Source organism: Branchiostoma lanceolatum, chromosome 12 (genome assembly GCF_035083965.1).
Source record: "Branchiostoma lanceolatum isolate klBraLanc5 chromosome 12, klBraLanc5.hap2, whole genome shotgun sequence".
Lineage (NCBI taxonomy): Eukaryota > Metazoa > Chordata > Leptocardii > Amphioxiformes > Branchiostomatidae > Branchiostoma > Branchiostoma lanceolatum.
This window is the reverse complement of record NC_089733.1, coordinates 18,094,791-18,112,064: the sequence shown is the minus strand read 5'-3', so window position 1 is coordinate 18,112,064 and position 17,274 is coordinate 18,094,791. Positions and strand designations below refer to the sequence as shown.

At 45.0% G+C, this 17,274-nt stretch overlaps 1 protein-coding gene across 1 annotated transcript; it reads right to left on the bottom strand.

Moving 5' to 3' along the window:
- Positions 1 to 666: 666 nt before the first annotated feature.
- LOC136445591 (homeobox protein MOX-2-like) lies at positions 667 to 16,716 on the bottom strand. Its single transcript, XM_066443682.1, has 3 exons — positions 16,184 to 16,716; positions 8,356 to 8,519; positions 667 to 888 (listed from the first exon to the last, which is right to left on the bottom strand). Exons 1-3 carry the CDS (start codon positions 16,587 to 16,589, stop codon positions 730 to 732), a joined length of 729 nt encoding a protein of 242 aa, XP_066299779.1. The 5' UTR covers positions 16,590 to 16,716; the 3' UTR covers positions 667 to 729.
- Positions 16,717 to 17,274: the final 558 nt, after the last annotated feature.

The following is a 17,274-nucleotide window of genomic DNA, read 5'->3' as shown; positions in this document are numbered from 1 at the left end:
TTTCCCACTACCTTTGTGATGTGTTGTTATCACTGATAACGAATTCACATTTCATTTCTTCTGCCTTGTAGACCAAACGATTAAAAACATAACGTTACAAGACAACATCGCTCAATTTTTATCCAATCATTCAGTACAGAGAAAACTACAACATTAGCTATTCTATGTATGATGAATATCTGTCTGAAAATGCCCTAAAATCTCACGTGATATTACGTGACAAAACGAGAATAACAGTCGGAATATTTCATAAACAAGCTAGTAGTACAATTACTGATGATTAGCTCTGCTGTCATCAACACCTTATATTTACTATTTACATGGAATGAACACTTCCTACCTAACGTTAACGCCGTTCCAACGCTCTTTGAGAACCTACGTTGAAAATAAAAGTTGAAAGTTGTTTTGACAACCAACCGCCGTCTTGGTCTGGTGTGAAAAGTCACAGAATAAAGTTACAGACGACTCTTTTTTAAGTTTCGAAAAAAAAGAAGTTTTTGGGTGGGTTGCGAGTCTTACTACTGTAAACAATTGATACCGAAGCGGTGTATGATGGGAAGGAGTATTATGGGTACTAGCTGTACATGGTCTCTGTTCAGTCTTGGTCTGATATGAAAAGTCACATAATCAAATTACAGGCGACTGTTTTTAGTTTCGAAAAAACATGTTTTTAGGTGGGTTGCGACTGCAAATTGAAATAATTGCTACCGAAGCGGTGCATCGTGGGTACTAGCTGTTGTGTACATGGTCTCCGTTCAAACATGGCGGCTCCTCCTCAAGGTCAGGGTCACGCGGCAGGAGCTCCTTCAGCGCCTCCTTGTCTCTCATGGCCGCCCCGCCCTTCGTCCGCTTCCACTTCATCCGCCGGTTCTGGAACCACACCTTCACCTGGAGAGGAGGACAGGGAAGTGTGAAAACTCAAATCAAACACTAAAACAACAGCGTAGAGTCATAACAGGGTGTTCGGCCCAAAACCAGATGTCCTGGGTTTGAGCTAGTCATCCGCCGGTTCTGGAACCACACCTATACCTGGAACGGGAGAGGAGGGTAGAAAAATGGGAACTCGAATCAAAGACAATAAAACAACAGCGTAGAGTAATAACAGGGTGTTCGGCCCAAAACCCAGATGTCCTGGGTTCGAGCTAGTCCTCTGACTGTTTCTTGAACCACACCTTTACCTGGAACGAGAGAGGAGGACAGGGAAGTGAGAACTCGAATCAAGACAATAAAACAACAGCGTAGAGTAATGGCAGGGTGTTTGGCACAGAACCCAGAGGTCCTGGGTTCGAGTCCCCTGACATGCTTCGTTGACTTGTGCCATTGCCTTTTTGGCACAGTTCACTCGAATTTGATCACCTCAGTCAGGTGAAATGAGTATCTACCTTCGGTTAGGGACGTCCCTCTGATAGGGCGTTAAATAGGAAAACCTGACAAAATATAAATCTCGATAAAATGCCTAAAACACGTCCAAAACCAGCCGGAGCATAACCTCTGCTTGAATGAGTACGAGACACATATAGTCTGGGTGTCATCCTCCGTAGTTACCGCTGGCTCAATCGTGGTTTAACCAAGCAAAAAGACTGAGCTAGCAGTTACTACGAAGGATGGCAACGAGACACACAGATCAGTACTGAGAATAGTTTTACCCAGTACCCACAAACAGGACAAGTGTCAACCCAACTCAATTTTATTCAGAGACGACATGATCCAAACATGGCGAGGCTTCCCTCCGACATTCCTCCACAAATGTGCGCGGGCGACGAGGAGTGTTTGCACAGTGTGACGGAACGAGTTATGTGGTCGTCAATCATAACCTCCTGATATGAATGATCATACATCTATACTATAGATGTATGATATACACTCTACTGAGAGAGCGATAATGAAAATCAAGAGATAAGTATGTGTATGGGACGGGAAGCACGTCTGCAGAACGTGAGCGTTTAATGCCGTGTTCGCAAATTTAAGGTTAATATCTCGTATATACGTAGGTCCATATGGTGGTGTCCAAAGACATACCTTATGCAACGGCCGTTACTCTGATGAAATATTGACAAAAGAGTGTGAAAGAGAATCGCCAGCTACAACAGGTTTAAATAGCAGGCCAAGTACCGTAAGCGCAAAACGTTCTGAAGACGTGCTGGGACGGGGTTTGATGTGAAACAAAATGAAGGATCGCTGGAAGGTGAACCCGTCGCGCCCCAAATGAAGACGGACGGCGGCAGTGTTGACGCGGCTCGTGTTGTGAATGCCGCGCGTGTTTAGGGCGCTCAGAGCGAACCCGGCGGATTCCCGCGCCCAAACCCAGCCGTGACAGCAGATCCGACGACCTCTTTGTCACATAAAAGTGATGAAAATATTTATGGCGTCTGTGTAAGGCGTGATGGACAGAGACATGTGGCTGGGGTGATACAGACTGTAGGATCTGATGTAGTGGCGACTAGAATGAGAGACACCTGTCTGAGAAAACTGCATGAAATATCAAGAACGATTTAAACATAGAACACATAGCTATCTTTATTGACACAGCAAAAGTACAGTGACTTCCGTAAGGTCTTCTACAACTATACATAGAAACATGAGATATAAAGAAATCAACCTACGTTCAAGTATATGAATACTTCAACATGTCGAGTTTAAACTATCACTTACACCACTAGTTCTAAGATCTAAACATTCTTTGGTATATTTACCTATTTGTACACAGTAAGGGTTGTCTCCTTCTAGAATGTAATAAATGTCTTAGTGTCAGTGTAAGCGATATTTTCCGGTGCATAACCTTACTGCTTTGTACCCATAGCGGTAGCCGACAATGATGAACACCGATTATCTATAATGTCGGAGTTTGTTTTCTTCCTGGGATATTTCTGGAGTGTCAAGGTCAAACTCAAGGTTAATCTGTCAGATCCTACGGAAGATATGATAACGAAGCTGTAAAGAAACACTGACTACTGCCCAAAATCTTTAACAATATACAATAGTTTTTTTAATGTACTTAGAATATTGTTATAGATTGTTATGCCAATGTCTAATTCAATTGTGTTGTCTTTGTCAGCAGGGCCAGCCCTTTGTAATAGCCTCAGGCTAGTTGGGCAGCACTGACTGTGTGTCCTGAACAGCCAAACCAATAAATAAACAAATAAATACGGTGTATCCAAACGTGCCTGGATTCTAATGGGGGCATATACAGACATGTGATCTAGATAGAGCAGCTTATGAAGAAATCCTACCCTCCTTTCCAGACGTATTTCTGTCTGTGTACAAAGGTGGACATGGGCACAAAGTTTACTCTATATGACACAAATGTGCTTGATGTTTATTTTGAGCGACAGTAGCAGCAAAAAAAAAATCCTGCTTTCGCCAAAAGGAAAAACCAGGTCACAGATATTATTTCATCGTCCGAATAAGACCAGGGGACGAAAACTGTAAAAGGTAAAACCGGAGGCATCCGGCAAGGTATCCACACAAGGCGTGGACGTGACAGCTAGAACGTGGAACAGTAGAAGAGAACAGCATAGTAGCAGTAAAAATATCTACCGCTTTCGCTAAAAGGGAAAGATTCAGGTCACACACTGTAATTCTATCGTCCGAATAAGACCTGGGGACAAATCAACAGAGATTGCAGAAAGAAAAACCGCTGACAGGCCTAGGGTATCAACAACAGGCGTTTCTGCATTTATAGAGCTGCCACCCTACATCTACTTGGGGTTTTTTTGACAGAAGAAAGAAGAACACGCCAGCCATGAAGAAAAATACATTTCCCTCAGTGTATAGGGAGGGAAATATAAAAACGGGGGCGACTCTGTGACAAGGTATCAACACAAGGCGTGGACGTGACTGATCGGTTAAACGTTCGAGTTGCCAGGACGTGCATAGGTGACATTCTGTCCATCATGGCTTCTGTGACCTCTAGAATTAGAAGGTCACACGAAGATTCGTGTCGTCCGGTCATCCAATCTCTTAATCCTGCTGACCTTGGAGCCACAAGGTCAAGAACGAATTTAGGCAGATTTGAAGTCTTTCAGTCTGAGTTAGATTTTACTTCGATGTCTTTGACATCTTATAAAAGAAGTTTTATAACATCGTTTTGCTTGTTTGTGACCGTGGAGTCAGCATTCTCCAAAAAAATAAATGCCAGCGCTCCTAGAAGGCTGTGAATGAGGCTAGAGTATGGAAGCTCCGGTACACTAACTAGGAGTGGCACCGAGTCTACTTCCATGGCTTCAGGGACACTAAATGTCCCGGGTGCATCAGGTGGGCGGAGGCGGGGCCCTAGTTAGTCATCAGTCATCAACAATGACATGACAAAGACCGCGGGACATCCTTCAAGCAATACGCGATACCCTTCGAGCAGAGTTTGGGCTTCGGCTTGTTTTCGACGTCTTTTAGGTGTTTGTATCGGGCTTTCTATTTTGTTAGGTTCTCTATTTGGTTGGCGGACAAAAAAGAAAACCTGACATAGTAGAAAGCCCGATACAAACGCTTAAAAAGAAGTCCATATATAATAGAACAAGCCGAGCCTAACCTCTGCTTGTAGAGTAATATGCTGTAGTCACGGTGGTTGGGAGATGATGACGTCATCATTCAAGCTGGGCGTTGGCCGCTTTAAATGTGTAGTTCCAAGTTTCCAACACTTCATATCATTTCAAGTTCATACTGGCATGACGTACTGAAATACATACGGCCACCAAATCATCTCGGAACAAGACAAACAAAATACAGACGAAATACCATTGTCGTGTATTTACCTCTAATAACTACACAGTGATAGCAAATTTTTGGCTCCAGCTGATTTTGGTATTTGGCGTTTTATAGGCGTGAAACAAACTTCTGTAACGCCTGGTAACGCTACGATTTACAATCGGGTTTGACCATTACACAGCGAAAGAGCTTTCAGGTTGTCTACGAACAGAATATCATCCCACTAAAACATGCTTTAAAAGAGTGGCGATTTTTTTTTGTACAGTGGTATGGTAGGACAAAATTAGCCTCCACTAGGCCTTCGTAGAATTCGGCAGAAAAGTTTCGATAATTGGCCAGGAGTGTTAGTCCGTGGGAAGGTTAACATTTCTCCTTCGCCTACAAATGAAAACCTGTGGTGCCCAAACTCTCCTGATCCTGGCAATTGTTCTCCATAGCCGTCGTAGTCAGTCTAGTAGACAGACACTAGTACAAAATACTTTCGACCACACAGAATGCGGAAATACTCGCGCACTTGCATGGCTAACTTATAATTAGTGAACGCTATTCCCTGCTAGCCACGTAACACTTACGGAATTTAGTCAGGTTATAAAAAGGTAACGCTCAGAAGTTATAACCAGCTGGCATCTGTAATATGTGAACCCTTATCCACAAATGCACGTGAAAGCATCCGTGATATGTACGGCAGATATTGTGATGAGAAAATAAAGTTTGTACCATGGGAAGATTTCGAAGGTCTCTCGATGAACGTACTTCTACCACGACATTTTATCCATCCCATATTATCCACAGGATTAGCTAAAAGGATGATTATAAACCGCGGAACAATTTTGTCGCAAACAACAAGCTCCCCCCCCCCCCATTCCACTAGACGGCGATCGTTCTGCGACCTCGCTGCGACCAGAATTGGATTTGTGTTACTCTTGATTCCATAATAGGAATATCATGTAAAATCATGACTGTAAAAAGAACAACGCACACAAAACGACCCCCCACCCCCCAAAAAAACAATTTTCTTTAAGTCCGCATGAGTTGCATGTTTTTGGTTCAGGTTAAGTTTGCAGCCGAGTAAGTGATTTCTTAGGTTCGATCACGAGGCTGCACAACGATGGGTCAAAGTAAAAAACAACTTTTCCCCCGCAAACCTTACTTAAACCATAATGCGCAACTCACGCGCACTTGAATATACGCACAAGTGTGACAGGGCCCTTATCAAAGTTGTTGAGTCAAATTTCAGGTCGCAGCGCGATCGCAGCGAGGTCGCCGGCCTAGTGGAATGGGGGTGCTACAAAAAATGTAATTTTTTAGCATTGGGGTGTCTGAATTTGTGTAGGTAAACTCCAAACAAACACGCTTGGATCACAACATTGTGGCGAAAGTTTAGCCGGTATGCGGCGGATAAAACCAGCGATGTTAACTCCGCTGCGTATCTATGGGGCGGTCCCGAACGCGAACACAGTGATATCAACATCGGCGGGATGTCATGACTCCCCATTCCCGTTGTCATCTCAATTCGGGTAAGAATGTCTGCGCCGGCCGGCACGTCGCTACGGATTACAGGCATGTTCTTTTCGTTCCCCCAATACTGTAAACTTAGCCTGGGTGCCATCTCACTACTACTGGGTAGCCTCCACCAGGCCTTCCTTCGGGCGTATGAATCGCAGAATTCGGCAAAAAAGGAATAATTAGCCAGTAGAGTCAGTCCACGGTGAGGGTCAATATTTCGTCCGCGCTTGCAAATGACACCCTTTGGTGGCCAAACTTCTCTGGCAAATATTCTCCCTATAGCTGGCGTAGCTAGTCTTGTAGAACCTCGACTAAGTAATCTTACCCTGGGAGCCATCCGATTCGGCTACTGGGGCTCCTAGTACTCGATTTTTCAGGGAAGTGAATGCTGTAGTATTGAGATCCCCATTCATGCAGTTTTCTTATCAAGATAGAATCTCATGTTCTTTTTGTACGGCCAATTAATTGACAAATATGTTCCAGAAATGTTCTTGTCTTTTATTTCGTCTTCTATTTCTCACTTAGCTTCATTTTTCTTAGTCTAGTTTATCAGTGTCCATTTCATTCAACAGCATTATTGTGTGGACATCGATTTCAACACACACACTGTACAAACATATGCTGTGCAGACCATATGGGAATACCGTACACTAGTGTACAGCCTTTCACTTTTTACAGCCTGCAGGTTTGGAAAATGATTCTGCACTTGTACCAACACTTGCATGCGGTCGGTCCAAGCTCGGACATATTGTAAGGGATTGCATTCCTCATCTCGGATGGTGACGTAAAGCCGGCGGCCCCGTGTATGAGGGCGCTTCAGGCGTAAGCCTCAAGCGTCAAACCTCTGCACGTAAAAGAACCCAACACACTTATCGAGAAGAGTAGGGGTGGTCTGGTGAGCTTGGCTAAAAGTAAAACGTGAGCCATAGCGAAGTCGCATTGAACTACCACAAGTATTAGCTACTTGAAAATCCATCATGCTTCACCGAGAAGCCTGTTTTACTGCTTACTTTTTGCATGCGGTAGTTCTAACATCGCCCTCTTCCGCCCGTACTGTTTTGCTTGGAAAGAAGTTCATCACTAGAAAAATAACAACTTCATAGTTCAGATGGCGTCACTTTTCGAAGCCACTTTTCCATCCACACAAAGACGCAACGCTTTAAATGGGGAAAATAAACCAAGGTAGTCTGGTGTCAGGCTACATGTAGCTACTACATCTTTAGCACCTCTCCGGCACCCCGCCAACAGAAAATTTTAATCAATGGTCCCACAGGTCGCTGAAAAAATAGTAGAAATTGGCCAAATAGAGAGATGACATGCCAGAGGAGTTAGCTGGCCGGGGAGTAACAGTTTGCGGCCTAGGTGGAGCCTGGTAGAGGCTAACCCCCTGACGGCAGAAGAAATAATCCTCCCAAAGTCTGTGACACTATCCTACTCTATATCAGAGCTATTTCTCATGTTTTGTCAACACCGATGGGGGAGGGCGAAAACAAATCAAATCGTTCTAGGCGTGACGAATCAGTTTTCAGGCTATCGGGTAAAATGATTCCGGTCAGAGGGAGGATCGGGGATAAACAGACAGATAAAATAAACTCATCCCAAAAACTCCTCCCCCACAGTCCCATGGGGAGGCGTGAATGTATCAATGTCGATTAATTGATTGATTGATTGGCTGATAGATTGATTGATTGTTTGTTTGATAGATTGATTGATCGAATAATTGATGGTACGAAAGGAGGAAGGGAGGGAAAGGAGAGGAATGAATGAATAAAGGAGTGAACGAACGACTTTTTAGTCGATTCCCTTAGAGTCCGGTCTTACGCAGCTTGTACCTTCTGTACAAAAACCAGTGGTTTACCGGTTATGAAAAACACCAGAGGAAAAACACAAAGAAACACAGCTAAGTCTGAATGTCACCATGCAACGCCAGGCCCCCACTCCACTATGGCGGCAGCCTTGCTGCGACCAAGTTATTTCATAGATAAAAAATGAATCTTTTTACGCTTCGTCTTTTGTCAGTCGTACTTTAACATTTTGCATGATATTCCAATTGTGAACTCAAGGGTTACATAAATCCAATCTAGGTCGCAACAAGGTTGCCGTCTAGTGCAATGGCGGCCTTACGTACGTTACGTAAACATTTCTCACCTGCCGTTCCGTGAGGTCCAGCTTGACGGCGATCTCGTACCTGCGGAGGCGCGTCAGGTAGTTGTGGTGGCGGAACTCGTTCTCAAGCTCCATGATCTGCTGCTTGGTGAAGGCTGTGCGCTCCTTCCGCGGCTTCGCCGACAGGTCCAGCTTAAAACTCGAGTCTGGGGGGAGGGGAAGAAAGATTGCGGTGTCATCGTTAGGTGCAAATGTACAACATATTGTAGATATCGTCCATTCTGTACGTTTGATATTAGGGTCATTACTACCATCAATGAACCAGAGAAATACCACCAGGGGGCTCCCACCCAACCAGTCTGTGCAGTTTAGTAGCTGTAAAGAAACTGAATTACTAAGCCTTTTTTTTTAGGACGTATCTAAAGATATTGGAAGGCGGAGCCCATCTCTTTTCCAATAGTTTCCATTCGCCTTTACCTCCACAACCGAAGTCAGGTATGAGAAGAGTCGTGTAAAATTCACAACAAGGGCACGGTGTTATGTCAGGGATTCGAGCCCAGGGCCTCTGCCGACTGGGTTCTGGGCCAAACACCCTAATCCGCTACGCCAACACGACGCCACAAACGTGTAGTCACTTCTGTAAGCAAGAATACACTCATAAAAGATCATCAAAATTCATCAATAACGTTTTTAGATCTATTATCCTGTCAAATGAAAAATCTCGGTCTTTTTAACACCGCAGTGTTTAAAATGAAGGACGTGTGCTGTAAGCCACTTTAAACCTCCTTCTATTTGTGGGAGTTCATGTATTGACGAAAATCTTCAAGCTGTAACAACATCGACTTTAGTGTTCGGACTTTCGACCACTTTCCGACCACACATTACTAGTTTATCACCCAGCGGTTTAAACCTCAGACTGTCGACGTCTCGTCTTGGACGAGGCAAGTCGTTTTTGACCTCCCTAGCTGCATAGCCTTGATACCAGACTGTTTCCAGGGTATACACAGGCCATCTCCTCGGCTCTCGGGCCAACATGACTCCGAGGAAATTCTACAACAGGCCCCCCCTCTGAGTTAGACCCCGAGAAACAGTACGATAGATTATAGAGATCGGGGGTCTGGCCTCCAGGCTAGAGTTGTGGGAATATTGACGAAAACCTCCAAGCTGAAACAACACCGCCGGTAGAGCGAGGTCCTCTCTAACCACAAGTTATATTACCCAACGGTTAGAACCCAACACTGCCGACTTTTCCTTCTGGTTTGCGGCCAAGGATTCCAGCTGCGTTCCCCAAACCTGAAGGTGCATCGCAATCCCGTAGCAACGCTGTTGCACCCCCATTCTACTAGGGAGGCGACCTCGCTGCGTGCTTTCTGCGACCTCAAATTTAACAGAGCGCTCAACGAATTTCGTAGATAAAGAACGAGTCTTTTACGCTCTGTGTTTTTTGTTGTGTTTACAGTCATACGTTTAAATTTGGATGATATTACACCTATGAAATCAAGGGTTACACGAATCCGATCGGATGTAGGTCGCAGCGACATCGTAGCGCGATCGCCGTTTATGGAATGGGGGCCTGAGCTTTGTGACCCCGGCGGGGTTTGAGTCAGGTTCCTCGCCGTGACAATCTCGGCGTTCCTGGCAGACGAGTATGTACCCTGAGCCTGGGAAAACACGGAGGCGTCCCCCGAGAGGCGCCCTGACAAGGCGGTTGTCAGACTCCCGGCCCGATGTTTCGACGAAGACAGTAAATCTGCCAAGTTCCCTTTACATTCGTTCCACAAAAGGGGAGTGTCTCAAGAACCATTTCTTTGCTGTGATATCAAGGCCCCCATTCTACTAGACGGCGATCGCGCTGCGACATCGCTGCGACCTAAAATTGGATTTGTGTAACCCTTAACTTCATAATTAGAATATCAATCAAAATGTAAAAGTATGACTGAAAAGACAGGAAAACACACGAAGCGTAAACATGGTAAAAAGATTCGTTTTTCATCTGTGAGATTCGTTGCCATGGCCGTGGTCATTAAAACGGCTATTACATGTCCCTGAATCAATTGGTAGCAGCCTCACAGCTGAGTTCCTGGTTCTAATTAGTTGCTAACTGGGAGACCCCGGTTGGAACCCAGGAAGGGCATCTCGGTTGAAGGCTTGGAGCTGCATTCGTCTTTCAGAAGGGGTGTAAAATGGGGTTCCGTGTTTGAGGAGGTGCCTCGAGCACGTTAAAAAAAGGCCACTACAACAGCCTCGTTACTCAGATAGTACCTTACTGGCCGTACGCCAGGTGAATGGAAGTTATCTGTATCATCAACGACAAAGAACAGTGGATATGAATTCTGTTAGAACGTTTTGGAATCGAACTCTCCGCTAACACTTGATCACATGATTTACCACCGGTGTCATTTATATCAGAACAAATCAAAGTCAAGGGAAAACATGTATGGGTGTCCGTTACACCGAGTTCAAACGGTTCAGGAATATTGGCATTCCGATATTGACTGTGCCATATGGCGTATTGAAGATCTCGACACGTCTGGGTTCCCCCCAGGTCCCGGGGTACAGGTCTGGAGTTTGAAGTTATCGAATCTTCTGACCCGGGTACAAAATTTGAAATGTCTATCGTCTCCAAAAGGAATTGTAAGACTTTCCGACGATACCTAGGTAATAATAGCCATTTAAATAGAACACATTAGACTGTTTAAAACACTGTTGGAAAGCCTAGAGAAGTACGTTGGGCCTGGAGTTTGAAGTTATCAAATCTTCTGACCCGGGTACAGAATATGAACTGTCTATCGTCTCCAAAAGGAATCGTAAAAACGTTCCGACGATACCTCTGTTAGACCCACATTCCACTAGACGGCGATCGCGCTGCGACCTAGATTGGATCTGCGTAACCATTGACTTCATAATTGGAATATCATGCAAAATAAGTACAAGTATTACTGGAAAGACGACAAAATACACAAAGCGTAAAGAGATTCGTGTAGGTCGCAGCGGGATCGCAGCGAGATCGCCGCCTTAGTGGAATCGGGGTGTTAATAGCAATCCAAAGCGAACGCATTAGAATGTTTGGAACACTGTTGGAAAACCTGTGCGTTTTAGAGAAGTGCATTAGGGTTCAGATATATACAGCAGCGTCTATCCCGTCCCGAGCCGATGACACGTCCGTGGCACTACGCCAGTTTCTTCAGGCCTCAAGGCGAAGTCTTGCAGCGTGATGTAAGAAAAAATCGCATGGTCATCTTAGCAACCGTCGTTTGTCTAATCTATGTATCTTTGCTACGACTATGATTCATTTCCATTGTTTGAAAAAGACTGCTAACGAACAGAGTGCAAAGATATTCTACTCTAAGGGTGACAAGCATTTTAGATAACGCCAGCTTTCGGGCAGTCGCCGTACTGAGATGCATGTGAACCAGAATATACTGTAGGTATATTTCCGCTGTGTCTGTGTTAACTACGAGTCATACAATTGTTTGGATAAGCCTGGCAACAAAAAGATTACAAACCTATACCACTTCGGGCACTCAGTTGCAAGTACAGTAGACTGTTGCCTAGAATGTATAGGTCTTTTATGACATGTTGTAAGAGGTCAAAGAAGAGAAAAAAAGAAGAGCTAGTAAGCGAACTCCTACTCTGCAGCTGGGCGCCAACTCACGGGCATTCCTCTGTCGGGCGACCCCGAAGGACCTACATAGACCAACTTGCTGGGGATGTAGGTGCGAGTACTGAACTTGATCTAGACCAACTTATGGCGGACCGTGTTGCCTGGAGGGAAAGAGCAACCCTAGTCCGGGCAAGCTACCCGATATGATGATGATGACGAAGAGGTCATAAACGTGTGCATACATTGAATGAACTGTATATTATATCAACTTACAATAAATCTACGTAAGGTAAACTTAAGTTTAAGTTTACAAAAGTAGGATTGGGAAGCGTATTTGAAAGCTACCCCTACTCGCATCGTATAGTTGTCTAACTTAGTATGTTTAAAACGATTGAAAAAAAGGCGGTCGCCTATGGGGAAACTTTTCGGGATCGGTCGTCATAGCCAGTTGGTCGGCTTGAAGAGGTGATCGCTTGGGCAGGTTGACTTGTGACTTACGACAAATAGATTAAAGTAGACGGTTCAGTTCCTTAGGCGCTCAATTAGCTAGAATCGGAACACTTCACTTCCGTTTTCTAATATTGTCGTGACTTCTGGATTAATATGTCACGTTAGCGATATCTGTATGTGTCACCAAAAGCAGAAGTTCACAGAAATTAATCATCATTAGCTAGCAGAATCTTATCATTTCATCCTTCATTAGCATTGATTAAAATTCTGCAGCAATCAATTAAGATCCTGGAGCTCAATTGGTAGCAGCTTCACAGCTAGTGGTTCTAATTAGTTGGTAGGTGTTCGAATCGGGGAAGGGTATCCTTGTTGGTGCTGCGCCGTCTTTCGGAGGGGACGTAAAAAGGGGGTCCCTTGTTCGAGGACTTTTAAGCGCGTTACAACAGCCTCATTACTCAGATGGGTACCGGTACCTACTGGCTGTAATAATACAACACGTTGAATATTATGATACATAACGAACAAAAGTGTGAACTTTTCTTGGTGTAGCGGATGATTCACATTTGTCGTGACAGTGATTTTGCCCAGGGCAGTTTGTCTTGATAACGAAACAGTTCGGTCATCAGAATGTCACACCAGGCACGAGGTAATTACTCACGTCGTAACAGAAGACAGAAGTTATACCTCATTGTTTGGTGTCGATATCAACTTTTCCAAATCGGTGTCTAACCCGACCAAACCGTCTGTGGGTCGAGGCAGGACCTAAAATTTGTACAGATCGCTTGGAAACATTCGAACGAAAATAAAGGCTTTGACTTGAATTGACTTGAACGAAGGATAAAAAAAGCGGATTAAGACACAGCTAGGTCTACAATTTTCTTGCTTAGGTCGCAAACTGTACTCCCAGGCCGGCTAACTCCTTTGTCATGATATCTGTCTGCAATTTGGTCATTTCTTACAATTTTTCCAGCGCCTGGTAGAGGCTAGATGAAAGCGGAGAAGCCGCCCCCCTCCCCCACAAGAGACCCGCCCCCATCACAAGGTGTCCCACACACAGATACCCATTCATTTTGCTCTGACAAATATACACCGAGAACCTGTGTGTCGCCGTCCCCCGTTTCCGGTTCCACCGTTCCCGCGGTCCGTTACAGAAACTGGGACGCGGCAAGACAAATATACAACAGTCCTCTTCATTGGTCATCAGAGATCACTAAGATCCAATAACGACAGGAACAAAGCCACGCCGCTCAAGTTGATGTTTCTTTTAGAGTGAAGCGTAGAAGGGGCGTCGGCCCAGCTGTGCGTTAAGACACCGATATCGTTACGTTACGATGTTTTGTGGGGTCATGTTCAATTTATCCTGGGGAGTTACGACTTACAAGTTACCTAGTTAGTTTATTAGGGCTCCCCAAAATAGTCTCTCTCCTAGTACGAACTAGTAGGTTGGCATTCATGCTAAGCCAACAAGACACATTGAAGAAGACGTTTGATGCGAGAAAACGTAATACAGAGCAATGCCATTGTACGTATACCAACGAAGCAGGATCGTTCAGCATATGTAACATTTAAAGACACTACCAAACAATATATGGGATACAAAACATACAGACAATAGTATATCGTATGTAAGAAAACTGAATATTATGTCGCTTTTGACATGTTTGAATATGTCTTTAAAACAGCACTTTTTAAAGTAGAATTGTTCTGGGGACGGTAACTTTAGATGCAGACGTTTCTGATATTGAATATCAGAGTTATCGTTCTTTAGCAATGCTGCCATTTCTCTCCACAGGTCCTGCCGATGTTTCCCTGTTCAACGCCGCTTCCTATCGCCAAGAATTCGGCACTGCCCCTCCCCATGTATCTCCTAACGTCGCTCGGGGTCTTGTTGTAGAAATGTTGTTTGGACACAGCGGACAAAATAAAAGCGGACCGCTAGTGCGGAGAGGCCCGCCTGTGTCAGCCGAGCGTGGTAATGCACAGATGTGGGCATATCCGCTGTGACTGTGTTTGGGGGAAGATCGCCCACGTATTTTGTAATTAAAACGAAATGAGGGGTAAGGTGGGGGTCAGGCGTGTTCAAATGAAGCGCTGAAGTCGTCCCACAGAGAACACCGTGGAGTTCTCACATGGTTTACTAAACTTCAATCATGCACACAACCCGATCTCAACAAAATCATATCTTCAAAGAAGTTGAACATGAAAGACTAGTAATCGAATATATAGAGAGAGGTATCTCGACATTTGTTCGAAGATAGTTTCTCAAAAAGTTACCAACTACAAAACTGTCTCCAAACAGTCAATGAGATTTCGTGGTATAGTAGTTGTTTGAACATACCCTTATTTTTTTTCAAAAGCTGGTTTTGTTGTCTCTAAGAAAAATACATGCCGAAAGCTTAAGACAGTCAGTCACTCAAGCAACTGCTTGAACTTGATAAAATTTTGACAATTTAAAATCGTTTCCACTTGCTTGAGTAACCGTTTTCTGGAATATCTTATTACCTGGATGTATAACCTTCATCGACGTAAGCGGTATCAAGGTATCAAGAAAAATACAAAACATCATTAAGCTGGTAGAGAAAAAGTACCGTTACTTTTGCAGGAATCTTTTCACTGACATAGTTTGTTGTGTGTCCTGAAGTCACGAAAGTCGAGTGATATCTATCTTTCCCGTCCTTTTTTGTACTAGTATACTGCTTACTAGTTGTATACCCCCTTTGTTAGAAGCACGAATTTGTTGATGTCAATGATTACAGACTATTCTAAATAGACCGGACTTGAATTTCAGAAACCTAAACAGGTACACGCTAGCGCTGTCCCCAGGTTTGTCTAGCCTTGTATTAGGGAGGTGCTTATTAGTTGTATACTCTTTTGTAAAAGGGCGAATTTGTTGCTAAAATGTTGTCAATGATTATAAATACACCGAACTTTCAGCAAACTGAATAGGTACGCGCTGACCCCAGGTCTGTTTAGTCTTTTATTAGTGAGGTGCTTACTAGATGTATACTCTTTTGGAAAAGAGCGACTGAATTTGTTGCTCAAAATGCTGTCAATAATTATAGACAGTCCGAACTTTCGGAAAACTAAATAGGAACACCGTACGCGTTGTCCCAGGTTTGTTTAGTCTTGTATTAGGGAGGTGTCAGTCCGTGAAACGCGGCCACAACTGGCGGAACTGGGGGGCTGAACCCGACCGCTTACAGGCACGACTTTTACTGCCCCAGTCTGACAGCTCTGCGGTCACACACATCCGTGCCAAGCGGTCTCAAGTACACGGCAAACGGGCGGGAGGCGTTCGCGTGTAGTCGTGTGATGAACTACAACATGAGTACACGGGAAACGGGCGGGAGCAGTTCGCGTGTAGTCGTGTGATGAACTACACGGCAAGGAAGTACTAGTATATAAATAACGATCCTGGGTGATCCTGAGTCACTCAAGTTGAAGACGTGACACTGTTCCAGTTTTCACGGTTTCTCTTCTTCTTTGTGTCATAATTCAAATGACAAGGCATACAGACACGATACAGTATGTTGACAATGATGTCTTGAACGACCCGTGAAGTTTAGTCGATGTCGTTGACCCAAGTCAGCATCAGGCAGGCTAAATAACTTATAAACACCGGGTACATAATCGTTTTCAAAAAGTATCTAATCGCGGTGTATGATAGGGGGTACAACAAAAAGTGAAAGTTATGATAACGGGATTATAAAACAAATTTGCTAAACAGAGCCTGGGAGTGAAAGTGTACTACAGGTGATGACTGGAACACTAGAGACAGCTTTAGGCCTTGTTGAAAAGAGAAAGTACTTTCCTCACCTGAGTTTTCTCTGTTATCAGTGGGTGAGACGCTGGAGCAGGACAGCCTGTCGTCCTCGTTCACGAGGTTCGAGTTCAGAACGCAGGACGTGGGTACGGCCATGTTGGTTCGCTCCTCCAGTGTCTTGCTGCAGGACAGGTCTTGTTCTTGTCCGAAATACGGGTTTTCGTGGTGCATGCCCGAGGTGTGGTGGTGGGAGACCTGTTCAGGGCGCTGCGACCAGCTCATGGCCTGGGAAGAGTACATAGATACATGGCTGGCCTCGGCGAGCGCGTGGAGGCCGCCGGCCGTGGTGGGCACGGGAGGGTACCGCGACGCCTGCGGGCCTGCGTGCGACGTGTGCCCGTAGGGGTAGTGGTGGAGGGACGGTGGCGGGGCCGAGCTCATGTACATGGCTGCATCCATACAGGTGAGAACGCGGGTTACAATGACGTGATGCAGTGGAAAACGCCGTGTCACTCGAACTGAAGATTACAAGATAAAACCGTCTCTAGGACCGGAGCTCCGGAACACTCCACTCCGTACGGTTGAACACAGCGAACTGGCATCTGCGTACGCTACCCGGCAGGCATATATGGGCATGAGTCGCACCGCGCAGGCCGAGTAACCTGACCCGCCCAGCCCCCTAGGACATCCCGTCGGCCTGCCCGCCAGCTGAGGGCACGTACAACACAGAAACATCCTGCGGGGAGCGCGCAACATGCGCCCGAGAACACAAATCAAACGCACCGGTAAAACAAAATCAAAACACCCTAGCAAAAACGCGCTTCGCTTCTTGACTCAACTTGGCTATCTTTTATTTTTGCTGACGTTTTTTGTCTATAAGATCAGCGAAAGTTGCAGCTGGATGCATCTTTCTGCTTGTGTGTTTATATTGCCTGCCCCCTTCGGGGCAAGGTGGTCATCAATTTTCCGGCCAACCTTCCACCGCCCCGGTTCCCAGGATAACCGCCATCTGTATGACAGTATGGCAGCGGACCAGGAAACCGTTCAGCTGGGTTGAGAGGACTTTCAGATGGTGTTATTGTTGGGAAGACACCATTTTGTGGTTCTTTTAACAGGTGTTTTTTCTATGAAAACGAGAAAGTCT

What these genes read in the sequence shown, in the direction of transcription:
- LOC136445591 (XM_066443682.1), bottom strand. Translation starts at nt 16,589, where the DNA reads ATGGATGCAGCCATGTACATGAGCTCGGCCCCGCCACCGTCCCTCCAC. An exon ending in TGATAACAGAGAAAACTCAG is followed by an intron (nt 8,520 to 16,183) that starts GTGAGGAAAGTA and finishes CCCTCCCCCCAG; the next exon opens with ACTCGAGTTTTAAGCTGGAC. An exon ending in TGGACCTCACGGAACGGCAG is followed by an intron (nt 889 to 8,355) that starts GTGAGAAATGTT and finishes CCTCCTCTCCAG; the next exon opens with GTGAAGGTGTGGTTCCAGAA.